The sequence below is a fragment of the Corythoichthys intestinalis genome, chromosome 6 (genome assembly GCF_030265065.1).
Source record: "Corythoichthys intestinalis isolate RoL2023-P3 chromosome 6, ASM3026506v1, whole genome shotgun sequence".
Taxonomy (NCBI): Eukaryota; Metazoa; Chordata; class Actinopteri; order Syngnathiformes; family Syngnathidae; genus Corythoichthys; species Corythoichthys intestinalis.
In genome coordinates this window covers 57,723,695-57,748,434 of record NC_080400.1, presented here as the reverse complement: position 1 = coordinate 57,748,434, position 24,740 = coordinate 57,723,695, and the positions used below count along the sequence as shown (strand labels likewise).

The following is a 24,740-nucleotide window of genomic DNA, read 5'->3' as shown; positions in this document are numbered from 1 at the left end:
TTTAGGTGTTAATGGCTATATTATGAGTTATTTTGAGGGGAAAATAAATTTATTATATAAGCTGCACACAGACTACTTTTCATTGTGTCAAAGTGTCATTTTGTCAGTGTTGTCCCATGAAAAGATATACTTAAGTATCTGCAGAAATGCCAGGGGTGTACTCACTTTTGGGATAAACTAGTCTAGTTGTCATCTCGTCAGACGAAAACTGGCATTCGCATCGTTATGCTCTAGTCTTCAGAGCCAGGTTTTTAGCTTGTCATCGTCACGTCATCATCTTGAAAAAATTGTTTGTGAACAAAATATTTTCATTATCGTCATTGTTGACTAAAACTACTCTAGCTTGATAGACTGTTGGCACTAGAGCTGGGTGTGGTTTAAGCACAGTTAGCCCAATTTTTGAAGTCCTATTACATTTTACAATACATTTTATTCAATTTGTCAGACTTGTGAACAACACACGTTTCTTTGGCCCAATCAAATCATTTATGTTGACTTCCAATTTACAGTCCCTTTAAGTATGTTGACTCGTATCAAAAATAAACCTTAACGGTCTTGCCGCTTTCACACCAGCTCTGCGCACACAGTTGTCTGAGTTGTTTAACCACACCGTGGGTAAATATTTAAACAACAAGGTTGTTAAGAAAGGAGTCTCCAACTCGCCAGCTGATAAGGAGTTTTATTATCCCTCAACTCCAAAGCTGGGCTCTTGACTGCTCTTCACTCTGAGCAGATAGTGACCTGGGAATACAGTACGGAACACTATGAGGTCCATCTCAGGTAAGCTATCCTCCTTCTTTCACTTTGGCTGGAAAAAATGCTTAGTATTACTCAATCTAAATTGTAAGCACTTTAAAATGTCTCATTTGCACTGTAAATGATTTATCTGCAGTATAGCAGGATATGGTTTTAACCATTGTACAAGATATGAAATGGCATAAGGTATGTGTTGTGTTGTAGCATTGGAAAAGATAACCAGTTTCTACTGTTGGTGTTCCGTCGGATTGTACACTGCACCCTGACAGTTGTTAACCATTTTGTTAAACATTGCCAGACCAGCTATTGCCGTAATGATGACAGTATGACCACAAACTTGCCATTAGCTTACTTATTATGACACAAAGAAGCACCAGACCAGTATAATATAGCAATCATACTCAAAATAAGTTTACAGGTCTTAGTAGACCTCCTGTGTTCCAAGGTATTCAGGAGGAAGATCACCAGTATACATTATTTGGGTTCGATTTGACAGTCAAAACAAAAGTGATCTCAATTTAATTTTATTTTTGTTGCACTTTTTGAACAACTGCAGCCGAAACAAACTTATGCATGTAAATACAATCAAACATGAGTTGATATTAATTGCCATAATTTAGTGAATAAAACAACTATGCCATAATCAAACACCAGTCTCTTAATAAACTGAAAAATAGTGAGTCATTAGATAAAACAACCCAAAATTGTACAACCATTTTTGCCCGGGTTTCTGCATAAAATCACCATCAAATGTGATCAGATCTTTGTCAAAATCACACAGATAAAAAAACAAAAGTGTCTGCTTTAAAGGCCAAATGTGAAGTAAGGTTGGCCAACCCTGTTTTTGAATAATACCAATGGCTAAACAATTTTAAGCATATTTTCGTTTTTTTTTTTTTTTTTTTTTAACGCAACCCTTCCAAATTCTTTAACCCATAGCAATGCCCTTGACAACGAAAATGCTTTTCTTTGACAATCTTCGGAATTGACGTTCACACCGAGAACTGCGAGGGAAGTCCGCCATACACACAGTATTGTTGCATTGCTTCTTGGTAAAATGCCATGGCGGTGTGTGGCGATGTATTGTTGTCAATCTAAAGAAAAGTTGTATGAGTGGCTGAAGGATAGCAGGGCACGTCTTTTGGTCGCACTAAGCGAATGAATTTCACGCCATCATTGAGTAGTGTTCTCTGCTGCAAACACTTCGAAGATGCCTGCTTCCTCAACCGGTCTGCTCATGATCAAGGATTTGCCAAAAAGTAAGTGTGATTTTTGAATAGATGACTGATGACTTCGTCAAAGCAGAGCTGCCAACTGTTGTGGAATGAACAGTAGAAGCTAGCGACGTTAGCCGAAAGCTAACTCGTGGCAATCCCCGATCATAGTTGTTGTTGCGTTCGCTAGGTTAAGCGTGTTTAAATTGTGCGTCATCTACGATCTTGTCCGAAAGGGTTAATCCACTGTCAATCGGGAAAGGGGTGTGGATGTGCATATAAGCGGGTCGGCGTCGCGGTAATTCACTGTCACGTTGCCGTAAGAGACACACACCGCCGGTTAGTTTGTGCACGTTTATTTGTATTTGTATTATGTATTTCCACCTTCATGCTTCAAGCATTGCATTGCTTTTGGACGGTTCGGCGTTTCTTCCACGGTGATCGCATGATAGCCTTCTAGTTTGTGTTTTATGAGAGCAGGTGACAGCTGACAACTAGTGTGTTGGTTTAGCGTAGCCATTGAGTCAATCTCGCAGCGAATCAGCGAGCGGCGCAGGTCACACAGTGAATCATGGGAAATGTAGTCTCGGGACAACACTGAAGTGGTGCTTTGTGATCTGTTCGCTTGTGTGAAAAAACATTTCCTCACGCCTTTAGACGCCACTTCTACAGGCTCTATCTATCGCTCCGCACAGCCTGCCGAGAGTCCCAAGCTGTGTTCGTACTGTTAGCTCCATGTGTTAATAAAGAAACAAAGTTGTCAGAACGCTGTGTGTTCGATACCTTTGTCAACAAAAAGCTCATAACAAGACACTATGCACGATCCGTTTAAGAGACGCTGGGACTGGAGAGCAGTGAGTAGTAGGAGGCGAGGGGGAGATGAGCGAGAAGCAAAACTTTGCAGTCGAATGTGGCGGCAGTCCGCAATTATTTTGTTTTCTTATTGTTGCCACAATAAAGTGGAGAAAGCCATCAACGACTCATCTTCTTTCCCCCCCAACGTTTTTATATTATTATTATTTTATATGCACGAGAGCTGCCGGATCTGCCAAAATGAACATGAAGTCTGATTATTATTTTTTTTAAAACAATGTCATCAACGACTCATCTTCTTTCCCCCCAACGTTTTTATATTATTATTATTTTATATGCACGAGAGGTGCCGGATCTGCCAAAATGAACATGAAGTCTGATTTTTTTTTTTTTAAACAATGTCATCAGATAGGCAAAAACATAAAATTATGTGCAAATGCCTGCATCTTCAAATCAAAGTCTGGATGTTGATCAATCGAAAGTCAGAGAAGTTTTCTACAAATGGAGAGAGTTGGGCACTGTTGCTTCCCTCCCAAGGAGTGGCCGTCCACCAAAGATGACGCCAAGAGTTCAGAGCAGAATACTCAGAGAGGTAAAAAATAACCCTGGAGTGTCTGCTAAAGACTTACAGAAATCACTGGCACAGTCAAATGTCCCTGTGCACACATCAGCTATACTATATGTAAAACTATGGCCAAGAATGGTGTTCATGGGAGGACTCCATGGTGGAAGCCACTGCTGTCCAAAAAAATATTGTTGCTCGTTTAATGTTCACAAAAAGGCACTTGGACACTCCATAGAAGTTGTGGACTCATGAAACCAAAGTTGAACTGTTTAGGAGTAACACACAACATTATGTGTAGGGATGGGAATTCAGAACAGGTTCCTGTAGAGAAGCGGGTCCATTCCACGGAATCGTTTAGCAGTTTATCTAACAATTCTCCTATAGATTTCAAGCTGCACGAATTATGTCATAATTGCATCACATAATTTGCTCATATCACATGTGCTCAAATCAGTAGGTAAGACTGTGATAATTGTAAGAGTGACCTCTTACCAGGTGCAATCTGGAGAGCAGTTGCCAAATGTTCAAGCATTGATTTTTACAGGCCAAGTCATTATTCATGAGACTACTTAAAGAAAGGGTGATGTTTTTTCCAAAAAGTCTATTAATGGGTCTATCGTATTCCTCGTCGAATACTCTAAAAGGATAATAGAACATATATGCATCTAAAATAATCCTAAATGATTTTATTAGCAATTATGATACTCATTTCGGTCGGTAGTCCACCAATCAATGGTTTTTTGAGGTTTTTCGGAATAATTTGAATTGTGTGGGTCGTAGGGCCAATCTGACTACTGATTTCACACAAAAGTATATAACTCCACACCCGATAGTGGTATTTTTGTGTTGCTACGACTAACGGAAGTGGATGTTCCAAATGACTTCCCGAAATGCACCTGACGACTACAGCCAATCAGCGTATTTTCACCCGTAATTGTAGATAGGATGGTCCCATTGGTCCCAAACCACTTTTATTCTACTCTGTATCAAAAGGCCTTTCCATAGAGTACCCCAACTATGTTTTGGAAGTTAACAAATCAGCGTTAACGAAGGATTGTTCTAAAATTCCTCTTATATTGCGTGAGATCCAATCGTCCTTATGTAATCACACCAACCTTACTATGAACTTGTTAATATTTGGGACAACAAAAGAGATACTCTGCCCTGCTGTCTGGACTAGCTGAACACTTTCTGTGTGCGCAGGCTTTCTCCACCCCATGTGAGAGGGTGTTCTCCACTGCTGGAGACACCATAAGTCCAGAAAGATCACGTATTCTACCTGAAAAAGCAGACATGCTTATTTTTCTGCAAAAGAATTGTTCATTTTGCACATTTGCAATACACACTGTTCTTTTGTATTTGACTGTATTTGACTGTATTTATCTTTTTCAATTATTATTTTTGAGTGCTATCAGCTCATATGTCCTTTTAAAAAGGAGATTTTTAAAAAAATTTCTATTAGAAAAATGTTTTAGTAAAATGTTACACATTCTTGTCTATTTGCCATAGTTAACATTGAGGCTTTGGGCCTCTTTTGACCTCGTTGTGAGAATGTAAAGCTCTTCTGATTGAACAAACTAGATGCCAGTCAAAATGTTTGTTCTTGTTTTTCCACAAATTAGAATCGATAAGAGAATCGATAAAGAATCGAATCGTCGATAAAGGAATCTGAATCGTAAAAATCCTATCAATTCCCATTCCTCGTCATGTATGGAAGAAAAATGGAACAGCTCACTAACATCATTCCCACCATGAAGCATGGTGTAGGGACCATCACGATTTGGGGCTGTTCGCTACCTCAGGGCCTGGACAACTTCCAATCATTGATGGAAGAATTAATTCAAAAGTTTATCAGGATGTTCTGCAGGAAAACCTGTGGCCGTCTGTCAGACAGTTGAAGCTAAAAGGAGGATGGATGCTGCAACAAGACAATGATCCAAAACACAGAAGTATGTAAATCAACTTGAGAATGCTTCCAGAAGAACAAAATACTCCGTTCTGGAGTGGCCAAGTCAAAGTCCAGACTTGAACTCCATTGAGATGCTGTGGCATGACCTAAAAGACAGCAATTCATGTCAGTCATTCCAGGAATCTGACTGAACAGCAGTTTTGTAGAGAAGAATGGGCCAAGATTAGTCTTCATCAATGTGCCACACTGATCTGCAGCTGCAGGAAGCGTCTGGTTGAAGTTATTGCTGCCATGGGGGCACAAAACATAAATGTGAAAACCCATAAATGTTTGGGTGGTTTTAATTAAAACTTTTTTTCATCCGTGTGATTTTGACAGCAATCAGATCACATCTGATGGTGATTTTATGCAGAAATGTGAGAAATTCCAAAAGATTCAGATATTTTTTCATACCACTGTATGCATATACTGTTTATATGTGTGTATAAATATATGAATATATATGAATTTGGTGAAATCAAACCAACCAAACCTCAAATGAGCAAGCACATGTCTCGTGGACAGACGTGCACAGTTGCCTGTGGTAGTAATAAGGTATCCAATCACTATGTATATATTATAAGTCCAAATATTTGCCAAATAAATTTCAGCGCAAGTGGCGATGATACTGTTGACTTTATGGTTGTGTATCCCACAGGCTGCCAGGATGTGATTGAGCTTCCACGGTGAGTCATTTTTCAAATGTTGCCTTCCAAGCAGAATTCAATTAACAGCAGTGACGTAGAAATGAATGCACCGCAAGAACAGATTAGGAGTTCAGGAATTGATCAAATTCAAAACAGACCAGAAAGGGACATTTAAATAAGGACATTGTGTGCAAAGTTTTGGACAGTACTTAAACATTTGATGTAGAAAAGACTATTCAAGTATCTGATGATTCTCAGGTGCTTTATAGACAAGTTTCCTGAACAAAACATGTGCGGCGCCATCTTTCGGCTACGGACTTCGGGTTTATACAGAAAAACATGAAGTGCGACTGAAGTAAGCAGTGCATAGACAAAGTTAAACTGCAAAATCAAACCAGAGGAACCCAAGGAATCTCCACAAAAGGATTCAGTAGGACGTAGATGATGCTCCGGGACTTACTGTGCTGTGCATGGTGTGTACTCCTGGAAGCGTCCATATGATAGGAAGTTTTGATTCCGACCAGCTAGAAAGCGCCAGTGTGGATGTACCTCGCCATACGCCTTAAATCGAAACCGGCAGCAGACAATAAGTTAAGGATGTGGCATTTTCAGAGTGTGCGCTGTATTTTTGAACGAAACAAGAGCACGCAGCAAAGAGATATGAAGAGAGAAAAGGAGAAAATATGACAAAGCGTATATAGATTTTGGCTTTGAGTTTTTATACAGTGGCAGACGAAGAAATACCCGTCTGTTTACTGTGTCTGAAAATGTTTGCAGCGGCCAGCAGCAAGCCAAATCAATTAAGAGGTCACTTTAAGACATTAGAGATTAGACCCCAATCACATTGATAAGCAGCTTGATTTTTTTTTTTTTCTTCTTCTCAGCGAAAACAGCCGAATAATGCCAGCAATCGTCCCGCTTTGTCAGTGTTACATCAGTAAGCGAGCGCTGTTAGCATCATATACAGTAAATTGGCATACCGACAGAAAATAATTGAGAAGTACTGGGTTAGGGGATGTAGCGTTGGAAGCTGATAGGAGAGTGGGGTCAATCAGGGTGGTGTTGTGATGCAACAAGAGGCTAAAGTGTTCTTTCCAGCGTTGGAGGCAGTCCGCTTCTGTTGTTGTCTGTGAATCTACTAATTATACAGTACATACATGATACTGAAATTTTTTGTTGCTGTAGCAGTGCTCGGACAAATGTTCCTAATAATTTGGCTTACTTGGGTTGAATGGCAAAATAAAGCGTTTGGATTGGTTCTCATGTCATGATGCAAGTGTAATGAAGTGTTCATCATTTGTAAATTAACCCTTAAATACCTGCAACATGAAGCAATTATCAGAGAATCACAAAATTTGAAAAATAAGGTCCTAATGAAACCTTTTTTTTTTATTTGTAAAAAGAAAAGTCAAAATGAATATGTGTAATAAGCGCTCTAATATCTATAACCCTTGCTAAATCCTATTTTTTTCTCATGGAACATGCAGCTGCATGTGTTAACTTGCACCCATCATTTTTTTTTTTTTTAATTAAATCATGAAATTTTAGGTGTATGAAATGTGATACATTTGGCAATAAAGGGTTAAGGATATCAAAACAATCTCTGTAAACTAATGACGGTGTGTTGTGTTCCAATGAGATAACATGCAATGAAACTAAATTTTATACTGTCATATCCTTCTTATCTGAGCAGAAGACCTTTAACCCCTTGATACATGAATTTACATTTAGCAAATATACACAAAGCAATGGTAAGGACATAAAAATAGTATTCATTAAAAGAAAAGAAAAAAAGCTAAACGTAGAACATTAAATTAAAAATACATGTAAGGTAAATCCTAAAATATATATATAAATATATTATATATATATATATATATATATATATATATATATATGAATTCAATTTTTTTTTTAAATGAGTAGATTATTATTAATGTCCTTTTCATGTTTTGATAACAATTCTTAAATTTTGTAATTTTTTATCTCATTTTATTTTTATAGTTTTCCAATTTTATTGTATTTTATTCGTATTTATTTTTTTCATTATTGTTTTTATTTTTATGTGCTCTATTCTCCAGTGCTTTTTTACATGTATTCATGAAATCATTCACAGCTATCGAAAGTGATAGATAGGGCTGGCATCAATGAAACGATCGCTGCCAGTTCTCCCAGTCAAAATGAATTGAATGTCTGTGACCGTCAATGGCAGCCAATGAGTTAAATGTAAATTCAGGCATCTAGAGGTTAATAGTTTCGCTATGCTGGATGACGGCAAACCTTTTCCTGCATGAAAGCCATAAGTGGAGTTTAAGGGGGGGGCAACGTCGACGTCTTTGGACAGCTTTTTTACGGGCAAAAGGAAACCTATTGAGCTATAAGAGGAGCCCACAACCATTCTGCATAATATGCGGCAATAAGATATCAGGTTGGGGGCCACTGGGCTATAGTATAGTATAGTAACATTTCATATAGATGAAGTTGTGCTGAGGAAAAAAAAAATTCCATTATTAAAAAAAAAAAAGACATAGTAAGCAGCTACAGTTAATATTATTTAGAAGTTACGCTACTCTTATTTGAGTAAATTTTTTTCTACTCTACCCACCTCTGGTGTTTTGCATTATCTGTCAATTCGAAGTAGAATCAAAACAAAGTTTATATTTACTTTTTGTATTAAGAGTACTGCTTTTAGACAGGTCCAGTCTATTGAGCATTACTTTTTCATATTTTTGCTGACAGCTTTACCTTCAACCCCAAGGAAGGCATCGATAATCCAGCTCTGGTCATCACTGATGATTTTGGTAAGTTTTCAACGCAAAGGTTATGTAATAGTGCATCACTCTCCGCCATGCCACACTCAACTTGTTTTGATAAACCCGTGTCCAGAAACAGAGCAAAATACTCTGCCCAAACTGCACCAGTTGAGGCGAGTAGAGGGGCAGAATTTTGGTTTCTACTTGCAGAAGAACACAGATGAGCAAGGCTTGGAGATCACAGCCATAAACCCATGGAGCCCAGCTGAGCACAGCGAACTTAAAGAAGGTGACCGAGTGCTGGAAGTCAATGAGGAATATGTGGTCAATATGGACTTCTTTAAGGTTAGTCTGCAGAATTCCTATGAGTCAAAGAACACGGATCTAACATTTTTACCAGAGAAAAACGTCATGTCGGCCACCCATTCACGTGTGTTCCTGTTATTAGATATATTCGTGATTTACACATTGTATGGCCTGTATTGGTTGCATTATACATGCTAGAAATAAGGCCAGGGGTGAAAGTGCGCCGGTAAAAGATTTGGAACCGGGTGCTTCGTTTCTGAAAATATGGTCAAAACTAGGGGTCAAAAAACTATTGTCCAAAACCAATCCATTTGAACTGGGAGGTTGCCAGCGAATGAACCACCCACTTTGAACAGGTCAGATGTCTATGGCTGTTGATAGCAGCCAATTTGGGGGCATTTCAGGTCATTACCTTTTGATATTGGCGCATCTATGGGTTGCTTCCTGTTGATTTTGGGTTACTGAATAGATATGACCTGGGAATGTCTCCAAATGAATAGGAGGTGACCTGTAAATGCCACAAAATGAAATGGGATTTGCCTGTGTAAATAGGTTTAAAAGAGACCACTCTTGAAGAATAATTGTTGTAATCGTTAAAAATGAATTTAAATACCGCTTCATTGAAATCTAAAAAGTGAAATCCAAGCAATTTCAAGGATTCCAAGGACACGTACTAATGATGTCCAATCTATTTTAAGTGTGAGGGCTGAATTGTCTGCATTACATCTGTTAGCCAAAAATTCATAATGTAATCATCTGACAGGTGGCAAGGAAGATCCAGTCATGTGGCTTACATTTGTTTCTCCTGGTGCTGAAGAGAGCTGACTATGAACAGGTAGTGGATATACATAAACATAGGTTTCTCTCAAGTTGATAGAAAACCAGAAAACTTACTTTCATTAACATATAAGTTTATCTCATGTAGGCAGTGTGTACTGGCGTGGATCTCCAGAAGCTTGCTACAGCCTCCAAAGGAGGACATTGCTCTCGGCCCAGACTGTATCACATCGACTGGCACCAGCACTACGGCCTAGGAATGACCATCATCTCAGCTGAAGGTATCACCACCAGATGCTGGAAAATGTATGGTGACTAGGGCCTCAGTTATCCATTATATATGTCAGGGATGCTCCCAAGATAGCAGACCGACATTGAAAAGATGTTGAATCAACATTCCGCTGTCGATCTTATACCATTGAATCAGCGTTGACAGCTTACGTTGACCTGTTATCACTTTTGCACCCTTGAATAATGATTTTCCAACGTTGAAATCCTTACAAAAACCTAAACGGTATTTTGATTATTAATCATGTTGGAACAAAGCTAAATTAATGTTGTTTTCCTTCATTTTCAAACATCACTCTATTAATGCTTTCAAATATGCCAATTATTAGAGGTCCTGCTTTATTTACAGACAGAAGGAACAACTAGGCTGACTAATAAAATATTGTATGTAGATAATAAATTAAAAATATAAGTACAATTATCAATTAACTATGAAAATATATATTTTTTATTGAATCACAACAACAGAAACGTTTACTGAGTGTTAATGAAGTTACTTCAAAATTGTGACGGAAACTATTGCGCATTTTCGTCTCATCAAGTGATCATATCGTCATTGTTCGTTGAGGAAATATTTCCGTTATCGTCATCGTTGACGAAAACAACACTGGTATAAAATCAGTGTAAGTAAAGTAATCAGTAAAGTAATCAGATTACAGTAACGCGTTACTAAGTAACGCGTTACTGTAATCTGATTACTTTCTTCAGTAACTAGTAATCTAATGCGTTCATTTTTTCAAACCAGTAATCTGATAAAAGTTCTTCTGATTAAAGTATCCTTGGTGTCTGTGTGTTACTATTTTGGTATTGCCTCATAATTTATGTAGAATGAAGAATATTGTTTTAATTGAATAATCTGACCTTCCAACCAGACCGCCGGAATCACGCCAGCCAAACTGCTGGGCACGTGCTGGTGCAGCTAAACGACCCGGGCTGGCGGGACCTCGGTAATCCGGCCAGTAGGGCTAAACTCCGCGCGTTCACCTTAGTCTCAACCCTTTGTACTGACTCCATTTTGAAAGGTTCAAAGAAGACACACCGAAAGCAAGTTGACAATTTATTCAGGTGGACAGCGATCAAAACGGCAAGGCGAAACAGAAACACTCAGGCGGGAAGGCAAGCTCGTTCCAAGGTCACCATATCAGATTTCAACAAAAGGTTCCCGAGAAAAAAATGACAACGCTAACATTCAGTCTTTTGAAGGCTCTCGCGGGGCAGGCTGTGGGTAGGAAGAAGGGTGTGTTTGGGATTATTGTCTGTTTGTGGATTGGACAGGAGGATTCAGGAGTTACTGTTGTCCGGGCAACGAGGGTTTTGGATTTTGCCACCTCAGCATCAAACGGGCTTTTGGAGTCTTGTCAGTCGTGTTATCAGTTGGATATCGGGCGCTCTCCGGTGCTCCTTGTGTTGGGACAGAGCGTCCCGCCATTTGTTGTAGACTGTTTGGGATAACTGATTGCGAGAGTTGGTGCGTCAATCATGCTCATGACGAACACGTTGGGCTTCTGTGATAAGAAGGCGTCCTGTATCTTTTATGCCTTATATTCTGCTTGTTTTCCTTAAACTATGGTATATGTGCTATGTCTTACTCTAACACACCCAATATAAAATAAAAACAGTCAAACAGTAAATACGAGAAACGATACTATTCCCTGATTAATTATATTAAATTACTTTTCACGTAATCTGTGACAACACTGTATAAAATACATACCTGTACATTAACGTCATGTGGACACGTTCAAATCAGCCATTCAGTGTAAAAACGGTGTAATTTGATTTGTCTCAGCAGGCCGAAAAGGACACTGTATACTTAGCGTAGGGGCTGGAGGTCCAGCGGAAAAAGCCGGAGTCACCAGCGGAGACAGATTAGTCTGGATGAACGGTGCTGATACATCCAATCTTACACACGTCTCTATCAACAGATCGGTAAGAAACAATTCCTGTGTTTTACTGAATTGGAAATGCAAGCGAGTCTTGCAATATCTTTGGTCCTCAGTTGAAGAAGAGCGCAGACTCTGTCACCGTGCTGGTCGTTGATGGTGAAAGCGAGTCTCTCTATATGAGGAGGAAGATGCCCATATTGCCAGTGTTGGCTGGCCACTGTCATCTCCCACACTCCGCAAAAACCATGCATTTGGTAAAAGGACCTGACGGATATGGTTTCCTGTTGAGGCAAGAGAAGTTTCCCGAAACACGGCAAACAGGTGAGACCTTTATTATGGACTCGGAAGTCAAATGGTTACACTTACTTGAGTAACTGTTTGAGAAAAGCAGTTTTAGCAAGCCATAAATTTTACTTGAGTAGATTTGTGGTGAAGAAACCCTACTCTTACATTGTTGCTTTGGGCTACACTCCAGTCGGTATATTTTTTCCTACATATTAGATTTAATTATTATTTTCACCAGAGACTCATACAGTGGCTAGACCAGTTTCACCAATCACACGTCGTGATAATAATCACATGACTCTATTATACCAATATGACGTCATATTACAGTAACATGAGAACACAAAAGCCTGCAGTCAGAAGTCCTATGATCACACTGGCCTGTTCAATCACGTGGCGTCAGTAAAGCACTGTAAAAAAGAAAACTATTTGACATAAAGTGTTGCAGTCAACATTACCAGATGACGCAGATTTCAACCTCTCAGGTTTTTTTGGGCCCCGATAGACTACAGAAAACCGGAGATTGATTATTTTAATATCACGATAGGAAATGTTTTCTTCACTTGACGTCACTGGAGGTGGGCAATAATGCTATACATTTACCCCGTCACATTGGGGGGCTGATTGGAGTTGCATGTGTCTTAGGCTAAGCTAGTCTTAAGCCCTTTACAGCCTCTGCCTCCTAACTGCTTGCTTGCTACCTTTCCGTGGTTCACAGAACGCAAGCAAGTGACCGAGTGGACTGACGGTATATTCAGTTCCCCCCTGCTGCCTTGTAGGGTAAGCCTTCTTTGGCAAAGGCTAAGCGAAGGAAAACTCTTAATTCAAATCCCTTGCTGCCTTATAGGGTCTGCCTCTTTAGGCAAAGGCTAGGAGAAGGAAACTCCGAAATAAAACCCAACAAGACCCCAACGATGAAGCTAATTAGCAACGGCAGAAGAGGGCAACGCCTGTCGGGCTGGCGGCAAGGCGGATCTTCATCAAACAAGAATCTGGCAGCTCGATCCGACCAACATCATGAAGGCTGCCTGTCTCATCTTTTTGAGCCGCAGTGGAAATGATTTGGGCCATGTGTGTGTGCGTGGGAGTCGCGCAGCCACGACCACCTTAAACAACACTCTCAGCAAATGGCATTCTGTCGTTTTCACACACCTATTTGACTCCCCAAAATAATGCTGTACGGCGAGCTCACAAATGGCACTAGACCACGAGGCGCCCCAAAGATGCGCTACAAAGACCAGCTCAAGCGCACCCTGGTATGTACTGACATCGACCCCTCGTCATGGGAGCAAACTGCCATGGACCGCAAAACATGGAGGGGAATTATTCACCAAGGAATTGATGCTTTCGAAAAAAACGAACAGAAAACAAAGAGTCAAAACGGAGGAGAAGACAAGAGAGACAACAACAACCCCGTCCTCCACCGACCCTCCCTTGTACACAATGCCAGCGATTATTCCACCATAGACTAGGCCTCTCAAGTCATATGAAACCTAAACACCCACCACGAAAATAGGCTGACAAACGACTGAAACTAATACTCGGACACGAGTGTGAAGCCGACGACCCCGTCATATTTACTTTTTGAGAAAAATCTACTTCTAAGAGTAGTTTCACTAAGCCATACTTTTTACTTTTAGTTGAGTAGTTGTGAAGAAGAAACGCTACTCTTACTCTGTTACTTTGGGTTACACTCATTGTTATATTTTTTCTCTTTATTCAACATATTAGATTTTACTATTTTATTTTGCCAGTGGGTCTACCAGTTTCACCAATGAGACGTCGCAACAATAATCACATGACATCATTATACCAATCAGACTCAAGCTGGCTATTCTATCCTCACACTGGCCTGTTCAATCATGTGGCGTCTTTTAAGCACCGTAAAAGTTCAAGTATTTGACATAGAGCGCTGCCCCAACATGACTCGAAAGCGAGGATTTTAACCTCTCTCCCAGTTTTTAACTGGCGCCGAAAACCGGAGATATTTTCAATATTTCTTTCAATTTTATAATATGAACTGTGATTGAATTATTCAAAAAAGGAAGTATTTTCTCCACTAGAGGGAACTCATGGTCTTTGGACGAATGATGCTTCATATCTGTAGATTTTTTTTTTTTTTTTTTGTATTTCTTTGGCTTAACGTGGTTATGTAATTGGTTGTAGTACAGTATAATAATAACAGTTCATATAGTCGTGAAAAAATTAGGACACCCCATTAGATATTCAGTTCTGTTCACATATCAATGTCTGATCTTGTTTATCTTTATCTCTGGAAAAGAAAGTGACTTAATTGCAGGTAAACAACAAACATTAATATTGTTTTACTCATTAAACCAAATATATCAACAAAAATGCATATTCTGAGGAAAAAGTTATGACACCCTACCACCTAATGGCTAGTGTTACCCCTCCTTTAGCTGAAATAACGTCAGTGAGATGCTTTTTGTAGCCATCTACCAGTCTTTAACATTGGTCTGAAGAAAGTTTGCCCCGCTCCTCAACGCAGAATACTTTAAACTGTGAGATGTTTGAGGGGTTTGTTGCATGTACAGCCCGTTTCAAGTCACCCCAAAGCATCTCAACGGGATTAAGCTCTGGGCTTTGACTCGGCCATTCCAGGACTACCTTTTCAGCCAGTGCTTGGTGGATTTACTGGTATGTTTTGGGTCATTGTCATGTTACGGGGTCCAGTTTCACTTCAGCGTTAATTTGTTCACAGATGATCTCACATGTTTCTCAAGCATCATCTGATACACGATAGAATTCATGGTGGATTTTAGGATGGTGAGCTGGCCAGGTCCTGCTGTAGCAAAGCATCCCCAAACCATGACACTTCCACCTTCATGCTTCACAGTTGGTATGAGGTCCTTTTTCTGGAATGCTGTATTGGGTTTACGCCCAACATGTCCTCTGTTCTGGTGTACAAACAATTCAATTTTAGATTCATTCTTTGTCTACATTCACTCTGGCATTCTTCAGTCTGGCCTTAATGTTCCTCTTGGAGAGCAAAGGTTTCCTCCTTGCACACCTCCCATGAAGGTTAAACTTGTGAAGTCTCTTTCTGATTGTAGAGGCATCCACTTTCACACCAACAGTAGCAAGAGCCTGCTGTAGGTCCCGTGTTGACATTTTAGGGTTTTTAGAGACTTCTTTTAGCATCTTGCGGTCTGCTCTCAGGGTGAAGTTGCTTGGACGGCTAGACCTGGGCATGTTGGCAGTTGTTTTGAATGTCCTCCACTTGTAGACTATTGTAGACAGTGGAATGACTGATTTTACGTTCTTTTGAGATCTTTTGAAATCCCTTAACAGACTATTAAGCGTCTACAGTACAATCTTCTTTCTGAAGGCCCCAAACCACTCTTTTGAGCTTACCATGGGGTTTTCTCTCACTTCAACAGTCAGGGGCACAGCAAACTAAATGTGAGGTTTAAATAAGGCAAGCCTCCTTCAAAACACTGGGTAATTATTTTCTAATAATGTGCACCTGATGTGATAACCCTGTGTGGGATTTTAGCCATTTTAAGTGGAATTGAACGTGGGGGTGTCCTAGTTTATTCCTCAAAAGAAATTGCATTTATTTAAAATTACATTTAAAGAAAGTTATGAAATTTCTTCTTTTTTTTTCAGTTTTGTTTAGATCTATTGCTTGAATCTCTCAAGATTGTTAAAATTGATATTAAAAATCCATATGACCAAATATGTTAGAAAACACACAGATTTCTATTGGGTTTCCTAATTTTTTTACATAACTGTATAGCAGGGCCGGCCCAGGCCATTTGGGGGCCCTAAGCAAAATAATGCAAAGGGGCCCACCATTTCGTCACAGTGTACTGTGAAACCCATACATGCAATCCAAGCCATACGTCCATATTCTGTATATTAATCAGATTGTGTTGCACTGCATACTTCAAACTTGTCACCCCAAATGATTGTCAGTACTTACAGTAGATAGCGCCAAACCTTTTTCTAAAAGAGGAAAGAAAGAAGTTAAGGACGAACTTACATTTTTTAAGCTTGTAATCAAGTATCAAAACTCACAACAGTCAAATAAAGCAAACTGTAGTAAACAAAATAGAATATAAATTAAACAATTGCCAGAGTGGGGGCCCCCTAGTGGTAAGGGGCCCTAAGCAGCTGCACAGTCTGCTGTATAGACAGAGGTGAGTAGTAAAGCGTTATATTTACTCCGTTACATTTACTTGAGTAACTTTTTGTGAAAAATGTACTTCCTCGAGTAGTTTTACAACGCAATACTTTTTACTTGAGTAGATTTGTGAAGAAGAATCACTACTCTTACTCCGCTACTTTTAGCTACACAAGAGTCATTACATTTTTCCTCTTTATTCGACATATTAGATTTATATTTTTGCAATGGCAAAAGTTGCTAAAATTTTTTGGCAACTCTACCCATTACAGATATATACACATACTGTATGTAAAAAAAATTCAGACATTGTAAGCAGTTACTTGTGTATTCACCGCATAACTTTTGTGCTTGAGTAAGTTTTTGGGATGACTACTCTTTTTGTAATATTTTGAAGTAATGCTACTCTTAACTGAGTAAAAAATTTGGGTCCTCTACTCACCTCTGATCAAATGATACAATGGGGAAAAACATTGTGTGTGTGCCTTAAAAAATGAATTTTCTATTGAACAGTTCATGTGCTGCGTGAGGTGGATAAGGAGAGTCCAGCGGAGGAGGCCGGGATGGAGGATGGCGATCTTCTGCTGGCAGTCAACGGCGAACCAGTGGAGTTCATGGAGCATGACGATATTGTCAAAAGGGTTCGGAAAAGTGGAGAAAGAGTCAGCCTTACCGCTATAAGTATACCAGGGAGACGCCTCTTCAGAAATGTAGGTTCAATCAATTACATTGTGCTTAGCAAAGAATCATCGGTGGCGTCTGTTTTTCCTGCAGATCGGCGTTTCTCCGCTGTTCTTTCACGACAAATTCATACACCAGGATGACCTGGATGTACTAAATCAGACTGCCATTCATACAGCACAGGTATTACAGGTATCAATTCTACTCTCAACCATCTGCGCAGCTTAACAATACAAAAGTCCCTGGCGAGAACGCTAAAGACCAATTGTTCTAATGACCAAATCTTCAACGGATGCTTGAGATGCCAATACGGCACATGACCCTCATTGTTATATATTATAGTTATAGTAAAATGGAGAACAACAGGCTACAAAGGCATCTGGCAGTGTGACATAACCAGTCATTCAAATACCTGTTGCTGAAATAACGTTTTTACAAAACACTACTAAATCCATTAGGCTTACTTCAGATGACGACGTCTTGAAGCACAGCTCTTGCACAATTTAAATTTTTGCTGTCTTTAGGGTCCCGATGAGGATACAATGGAAGCTACTAATTAAGTGAACAGTTTGTACACATTTAGTGATATTAAATCCTTCTTAAAGTGAATCCGTGATCATGAGTGTCACAGAACCAGTTTGTGGTGACCAGAATTATTGCCGGTTAGAAGGGAACCAATGCTTATGTTATATGATTAAATTAAAATACAGTATAAAACTATTAATTAAGAATATGAGTCGTATCTCGGTAAAAAATGACCAATTAAGAGGAAAGAAAAAGTTTATTGCTGCCTTCATGTGGTGTTGTACTTATGGTAAATTCCACTTTTCGGTTCGAAAATTGCATGTGAACGCCCCCTCAAGTCTTATTTTCTATTGGATTTTATTGTGATTCCAGACTTTCAGAGATAGGACTACCTTTTACTTAGAACCAGATGTTGCGAATGGTAAGAAACACTTAAAAAAAAAAAAAAAAAAAAAAAAAAGCTTTGCTAGCATAATAGCTAACATGACTTCGGGTACTTGATGAGAAATCTATAGACAAGTTTCCTGAGCGAAATATGGGCGGCACCATCTTTAATCATTTCTGCTCCGAACTTCCGGTTTAGACAGAACAACATGAAGTGCGGTTGAGGTAAGCAGTGTGTTGACAAAGTTAAAACTGCAAAATCAAACCAGAGGAACCCACGGAATCTCTAAAAATGGATTCAGCACGACGTAGATGAGACTCCAAGACTTTCTGTGCTGTGCGTGAACTCCTGGAAGTGCCTATATAGATGGTTGGAAGTGGAATGTTTTGATCAGCGACCAGCTAGTAGCTACAATGCACCAGTGTGGCTTTACCTCGCCATACGCCTTAAATCGAAACCAGCTGCAGACAATAAGTTAAGGATGTGCTTTAAAACTAAAGATCGAAATATGAGTGTTTGTTCATATCACTTAGATGATCATTTGTGGACAAAATTATAACAACCTGTCAGTCTGTTGACGTGAGGTGTAGATTGATACGCCGGCCGCTTGAGTGACCAAAATGAGGTGAAATTACAAATAATATTACAGTTGCCGAATGCAGAAGGGCTGGCACAGATTTTGTTGTTACAAGGAAATACTACAAGGTATGTACATACAGTGTATCATTAAAGTGAGTACACCCCTCGCATTTCTACAGATATTTATATCTTTTCATGGGATAACACTGACAAATGACACTTTGACACAATAAAAAGTAGTCTGTGTGCAGCTTATATAAAAGTTAATTTATTTTCCTCTCAAAATAACTCAAAATATAGCCATTAATATCCATACCCCTGGCAACAAAAGTGAGTACACCCCTTAGAAACTACATACGTCCCTAAATGTCCAAATTGAGTACTGCTTGTCATTTTCCCTGCAAAATATAACGTGGTTTGTTACAGGAGTGCTGTCAGCATTGCTCCAAATTGGTGTGCATGGCTGTTACCCCAGGAGGAAGCCTCTTCTGAAGACATGAAAGCCTGCCGGTCTCATCAGACCATCGGACATGGTTCCAGTAATCCATGTGCTTTCTTGACATGTCTTCAGCAAACTGTTTGCGAGTCACATGACATTTTGGATGGAAAATGACAAGCAGTACTCAATTTAGACATTTAGGGATGTATGTAGTTTCTAAGGGGTGTACTCACTTTTGTTGCCGGGGGTTTAGATATTTATGGCTATATTTTGAGGGGAAAATAAATGAACTCTATTATATAAGCTGCACACAGACTACTTTTCATTGTCAAAGTGTCATTTTTTCAGTGTTGTCCATGAAAAGATATATTTAAATATCTGTAGAAATGAGAGGGGTGTACTCACTTTTGTGATACAATGTATAAACAAAAATATGTTTTTTTATTGCAGACATTAATCTGAACGATTTGGACAACATGATTCCATTTCTTGTTATATAAAACGATTGGTGCATATGCAAAACAGGTCAATAAATCACAATTTATAAAAATTATTAGAAAAATATTGACGAAGGTGGAGCATAAGCATTATTTTAATCAAGTACAACACACGTAGACTCGATATATGTCGATTGACATGCAGTTAGTGTTTTTGTGAGGCACATCCATCCTACACGTACTGATTACCAACAGGCTAGCAGCAGATAGCTTGTGTTACAGCCACAGCGTTACAGTAGTTGTAGTAGATTAAATGGTAACACTTTATAATAACTATCCGCTTTACTATTTAAAAGATCATTAGTAAACTGTTGATAAATGATTAATTTTTTATTTGTGAAGTATTTGTTAACAGTTTCTTAAGCATTTACAGGGTGTTTTTAACCTGAAACACAGTTTGTGTAGAAACGTTTCAAGTTTTTGTGTGTAACGTTTGGCATTTCTATCTTTTCAGGTTAAGAAATGCCGTTCACTTCAAAAGAAAAGGCATTTTGATAAGGCATTTTGCAGGCAGTTCTCATGTTGCACATTTATGAAAATCTGCCATAGAACCAAAAAATATTTGTACTTTTCTTTGTATATTTAACCAATAAAAATTATGATCTTCAACATAAAGTGTATAAAGTTTTATTAAGATCCATCAACTAGCATGGGCATGTAGAATGGGGTCAACCATATTGGAAAACCCTGTAAATGCTTAATAAACTGTTAAATACTTTACAAATCAACAATAAATCATTTATCAACAGTTCACTAATGCTCTATTAACTAGTAAAACGGATAGTTATTATAAAGTTTTACCGATTAAACATCATCATAATTACAATATCAAAGACAACAAGTTGTTTCATGCTAAGATTTTAGTTTTAGTATTTTTTGACCACCAGACACATGAAAATGCAGGGATAGGAACAACATACCTTCCATAACATCAGCGGCAACATGCCTCATAATCACTTTGTGGTGGTCCGGGCTTGGTTCCACACTGCCTTCGTGAACATGTTGTACTCCCATGTCGAGATGATGGCAGATGGATACAGTATTTCCAAATTGTCTTTTTTTGAGGGATTTTGATGAGTAATGTTACTCCAGTTCCACTGTTGTTTTGGATGGAGATAGTGTAAACCTGAAGTCGCGAGCAGAAATTCGGAAGTACCTCGAAATTTTTTGAAAGAATTCAATTCATTTCATTGATATATATGAATGACATCAAAGAATGGTGTCATTAACAGATGAGGAATTTTCTTAAAGGGACACTAACGCAACACAGTGGAAAGTGATAATCAGGGCAAATAGAAAATCTTATTTTTTACATTAATTTAAAAACAACACATAATCAAAGACTTTACTTTATCCACGACAATAAAATCATAACAATTATTGTGGATTTTTCATCTACTCATACAATTTATTTTATGGACTGAATTTGAATGAAACACACTGGGGACATAGTAAATTTCCATAAAACATTTACCAGAAGTAAAATAAATACAATATAGTACCCTTCAATTTTTGATAGACGGCAATTTTTAAAAAACTTTTTCCATATGTAAGGCGCACCGCATTATAAGGCGCATAGAATAAACGCTACAGTAGAGGCTGGGGTTATTTTATGCATCCATTAGACGGTGCTGCTCTAAAGGGAACGTCAACAAAACAACAAGGTAAAACATGTAGTGCAACATTTATATCACATAGTGTAGGGGAATTTTTTTTCTTTTCCACAGTCACCCTTTTTGTGTTAGATGGTTTATCATTTTTCCACTGTTTTGCGATGTATGCACTGTATTTGACCAGAGCATGTATAAAGGCCAAAAACGCCTATGACTATACCTGCTGCTTATGTTGAATTATCAAATATAAAACTATTTGTGGTTTTCTTATTGTAATGGTGCAATTTTGTAAGCCCGTTGTGGCTCAATATTGATTCATATATATGGCGCACCGGATTATAAGGCGCATTGTCTGCTTTTGGGAAAATTTAAGGCTTTTAGGTGCGCCTTATAGTGCGGAAAATACGGTAATCGATAGGCTAAATGATCAATGCAAAGTAAATCTATACTGACTTATACTTTCATATATATTGGTTCAGGTGATACACCGTTGGATTCAAACTTTTTTTTTTTTTTAACTACTGAAGAAACATTTTGAAAACTTCCAGAAGATGTCTGGATTTTATTGGTACATTTAAATTGCAATATTTGAATGATGATCACATTAACATACAGCAAAAAATACAAACTTGTCAATGATAATCTTGCCGTGGCACAGTTTGTAGCTCGAATTGTCCCGGGACTGAAGGGTCAGCGGTTCAATTCCTGGCTATGACTGCTCACTGTCAAAGTGCCCTTGGGCAAGGCACTGAACCCTAATTTGCCCTCAATGGGCTAGCAGCACCATTGGTGCGTGAAAGGGTAAATGTGTGCTGATGTAAAGCACTTTGGGCATGGTAACCATGTAGTTTTATGCGCTATATAAATACTCTCCATTTACCATTTAACTATCCAGGAATGCAAAAAATGAACATGCCTTACTGCCAGTCAACAAGAGAAGAAAGAAATTAAATATAACTGAAAAAAACTTCTTAATTAGGGAATAACACAAATAAAAATGGAGCCTTCCTTCAAGCAAAACACAATTGCTTTTGTCAACAAGCACAGCCAAACTCAACAAAAAAAATGAATGCTCCTTTGGGCTGCTTAAGACCACATTGAAAAAATGAAAATAAAAAGGAAAATTGGGGAGAAGGGGGTAAACCTCGGTTCACTACATTTCTCACAGTTGAAATAACGTTAACAGTAGAGAACACATACAGGTGGACATCACTCTCTAAGCAGCTTCCTACTCGAGTTTTGCAGATTAGTAAATTCACACAGTTTAATGTTATGCTAACTCTGATGCAGGTCAGACTTTCAGTAACAAAATTTGTGGTGTGTTCTCCACCTCCAAAACATTTTTACATTACTTACAGTGGCTGCTGCTGGCCAATATAATATCCCTCCTTTTTGAAGGGGGCGGCATGTTGTCGACAAGTTGTATTTCTGTCAGGGCTGTGAGTGTGTGTGGGGGGGGGGGGGGGGGGGGGGACAAGTCATCAGCCAATCAAACGTGTGTTTGAGGGGAGGGGAAAATGGACTGGTACACTCATCAAGTGAAAAGAGGTAAATGTAAATCTGAACATAATGAAAATAATTCACTGCATATTGGTAGGGTCAATTCTACAATGGGAAAACAATCTAAATTGCCTATCATTATTTAATGCAAATAAGGTTGCTTAAAAGTCGGTGGGGACAATTTGAGCATCCTGAAAAATAAAAAGTCCCTATTCAAACCTACGCCCTTGGCATGTGTAGAGCATCCTTCTTGCAACTCTCATTGTTGCAAAAACAAAACAAAACAAAAAACAAATCGCACCTGTGTACAAGTCACAGACATAGCCAACATACGTGGAGTTTTACTTTTGGGGCAGGGGGGGCAAGACATGTTGATGACCCCCAAACGCAGTGTCAGCAATAAAATTAACTTACAAGAATATTTATAATAATAAATTGAAAATGAGCGTTTTTTTCTTTCCCATCATTCTTGAGGGGAATTCTAAATCCGGCTGTTTAGGGCAGCAATATTTTTCGCCAAGATAGCGAATATGGTACGCCTGCCAGGTGTCGTGCCAATGTAGTTACCCCTGTCAAAAATTGTATTCCCTGGGAGGAGCCACTGCGCTGCACTGATTTGCTTAATTTCCGTGTTTTGGTGATGTAGTTATCTACGAGGTTTTAAAACATTGCCCATCCATCAATTAAAAAAAAAAAAAAAAAATCTGTTGTATGACGTAAGGTACGTACCTGAGCGTTTAAAAAAGACAACGTTTTATTGTTTTACCCGTAGGATGAACGATAACTGTTACTACTGTAATTCAAGTCCTGTATGGAGTTTCTCCAGTTTAATAAACGTCGATGTTCAAAATATATAAATGTGGTTCTTTTCTGGCTTCAATTAATTGTTTTAAGTCGACGTAACTCATAACTAATGTGTGTGTGTGTGTGTGTGCGCGCTTTTGCGTCCAGGGGATACAATTTTTGACGAGGGCAACTACATTGGCAAGACACCAGTGGTGGCTCTGTTGTACAATTAGAGTATTTAGTGGGGCAAATTGAAACTCCGCTCATCATTTTGGCAGTGCTCCCTGGCGTTTCATGGTCCACATTTTCAATCCTTGGTCTGACTCAGTAGTTGCTGTCGCTTTTGAAAGCTTAGATTTGAAAAAAATTACATATATCCATCTTCAGTCCTCGGGTGGTTTTGGCAAAGCAAAGCAAATGACAGTCTACAGTGCTAGTCACGTGATCTGTTTGAAAAATAAATTTGACCCATTATAAAAATATTTTTCTGTTAATTTTTGTTTTATTGCTTTAGAACTTTTATAGACAATATTTTAACGAAAAACTCATTTTAAAATCATATATAGGAAAGTCAATTACATGCAATGACAGTTTTCATTCACCAGGGGGGCCCCCCCCCCCTTAAACTCCGCGTATGACAGCCAAAATACAAAGTGATTTATGGTGCAGAAAATACGATAAATGTCTTCATCGATATGATTTCTGTTCATTCATGTCACTGACCTTAACAGACATGAAGTTTGGATAATAAACAAATGAAAGTTTACAATTAAAATGAACTCTAACTCAGCCGAAGGCTTTTCATGATCAAAACTAATCTTGCTTTTACTGTTTTGTGTAGCCGCAAAGATTCGGTGACGCTCTTTTGTGACAACAGTGGAAATGAGGTCGGCCAACCATCCAAAGCACAAGCCGAAGGTTCAAGATTTCGTCTCCATATCGTTATCAAGCTAATTTAAGATCAAAGTGTGTGTGTACATAATGTGAATATGAAGTTGTGGATGAAAACATTCAGATAAAAATGAACTGAATAAAAATAACTTTCAGACAAGTAAGGAATTTCTTCAAATGTCACATTTAATTTTGTCAACATTTTCCTGATGAACCTACAGGGTAGATTTCACATCTCCAAAATGAAAATCATCCAGTGGATACCTAATCATAAGCCTTGATTTACAGTACAAGAGGGAATCGTGTCATAAATATATAAATGGATACATCGTCTATGTGTAGATTTACTCATTGTTACAATGCATCTGATTAAAAAATCAAACATACAAATATTTTTAAGATGGCAAATGAAACAAATCCAGTGGTTGCAATTGTGGTTAGTTTCACACAAAAAGCTAT

The 24,740-nt window shown here is 38.6% G+C and overlaps 1 protein-coding gene across 1 annotated transcript; it reads left to right on the top strand.

Moving 5' to 3' along the window:
• The first annotated feature begins 700 nt into the window (after nt 1–700).
• LOC130917150 (Na(+)/H(+) exchange regulatory cofactor NHE-RF4-like) lies at nt 701–24,384 on the top strand. The gene is made up of 11 exons (XM_057838254.1): nt 701–780; nt 5,955–5,982; nt 8,683–8,744; nt 8,830–9,041; nt 9,766–9,837; nt 9,928–10,060; nt 11,860–11,996; nt 12,067–12,274; nt 16,899–17,095; nt 17,160–17,249; nt 24,232–24,384. The coding sequence occupies exons 1-11, from the start codon at nt 765–767 to the stop codon at nt 24,259–24,261; spliced, it is 1,185 nt and encodes a 394-aa protein (XP_057694237.1). The 5' UTR covers nt 701–764; the 3' UTR covers nt 24,262–24,384.
• The last annotated feature ends 356 nt before the right edge of the window (nt 24,385–24,740 follow it).

Coding starts and splice junctions, on each gene's coding strand:
- LOC130917150 (XM_057838254.1), top strand. Junction 8,745..8,829: donor GGTCATCACTGATGATTTTG/GTAAGTTTTCAA, acceptor ACCCGTGTCCAG/AAACAGAGCAAAATACTCTG. Junction 9,042..9,765: donor TCAATATGGACTTCTTTAAG/GTTAGTCTGCAG, acceptor ATCATCTGACAG/GTGGCAAGGAAGATCCAGTC.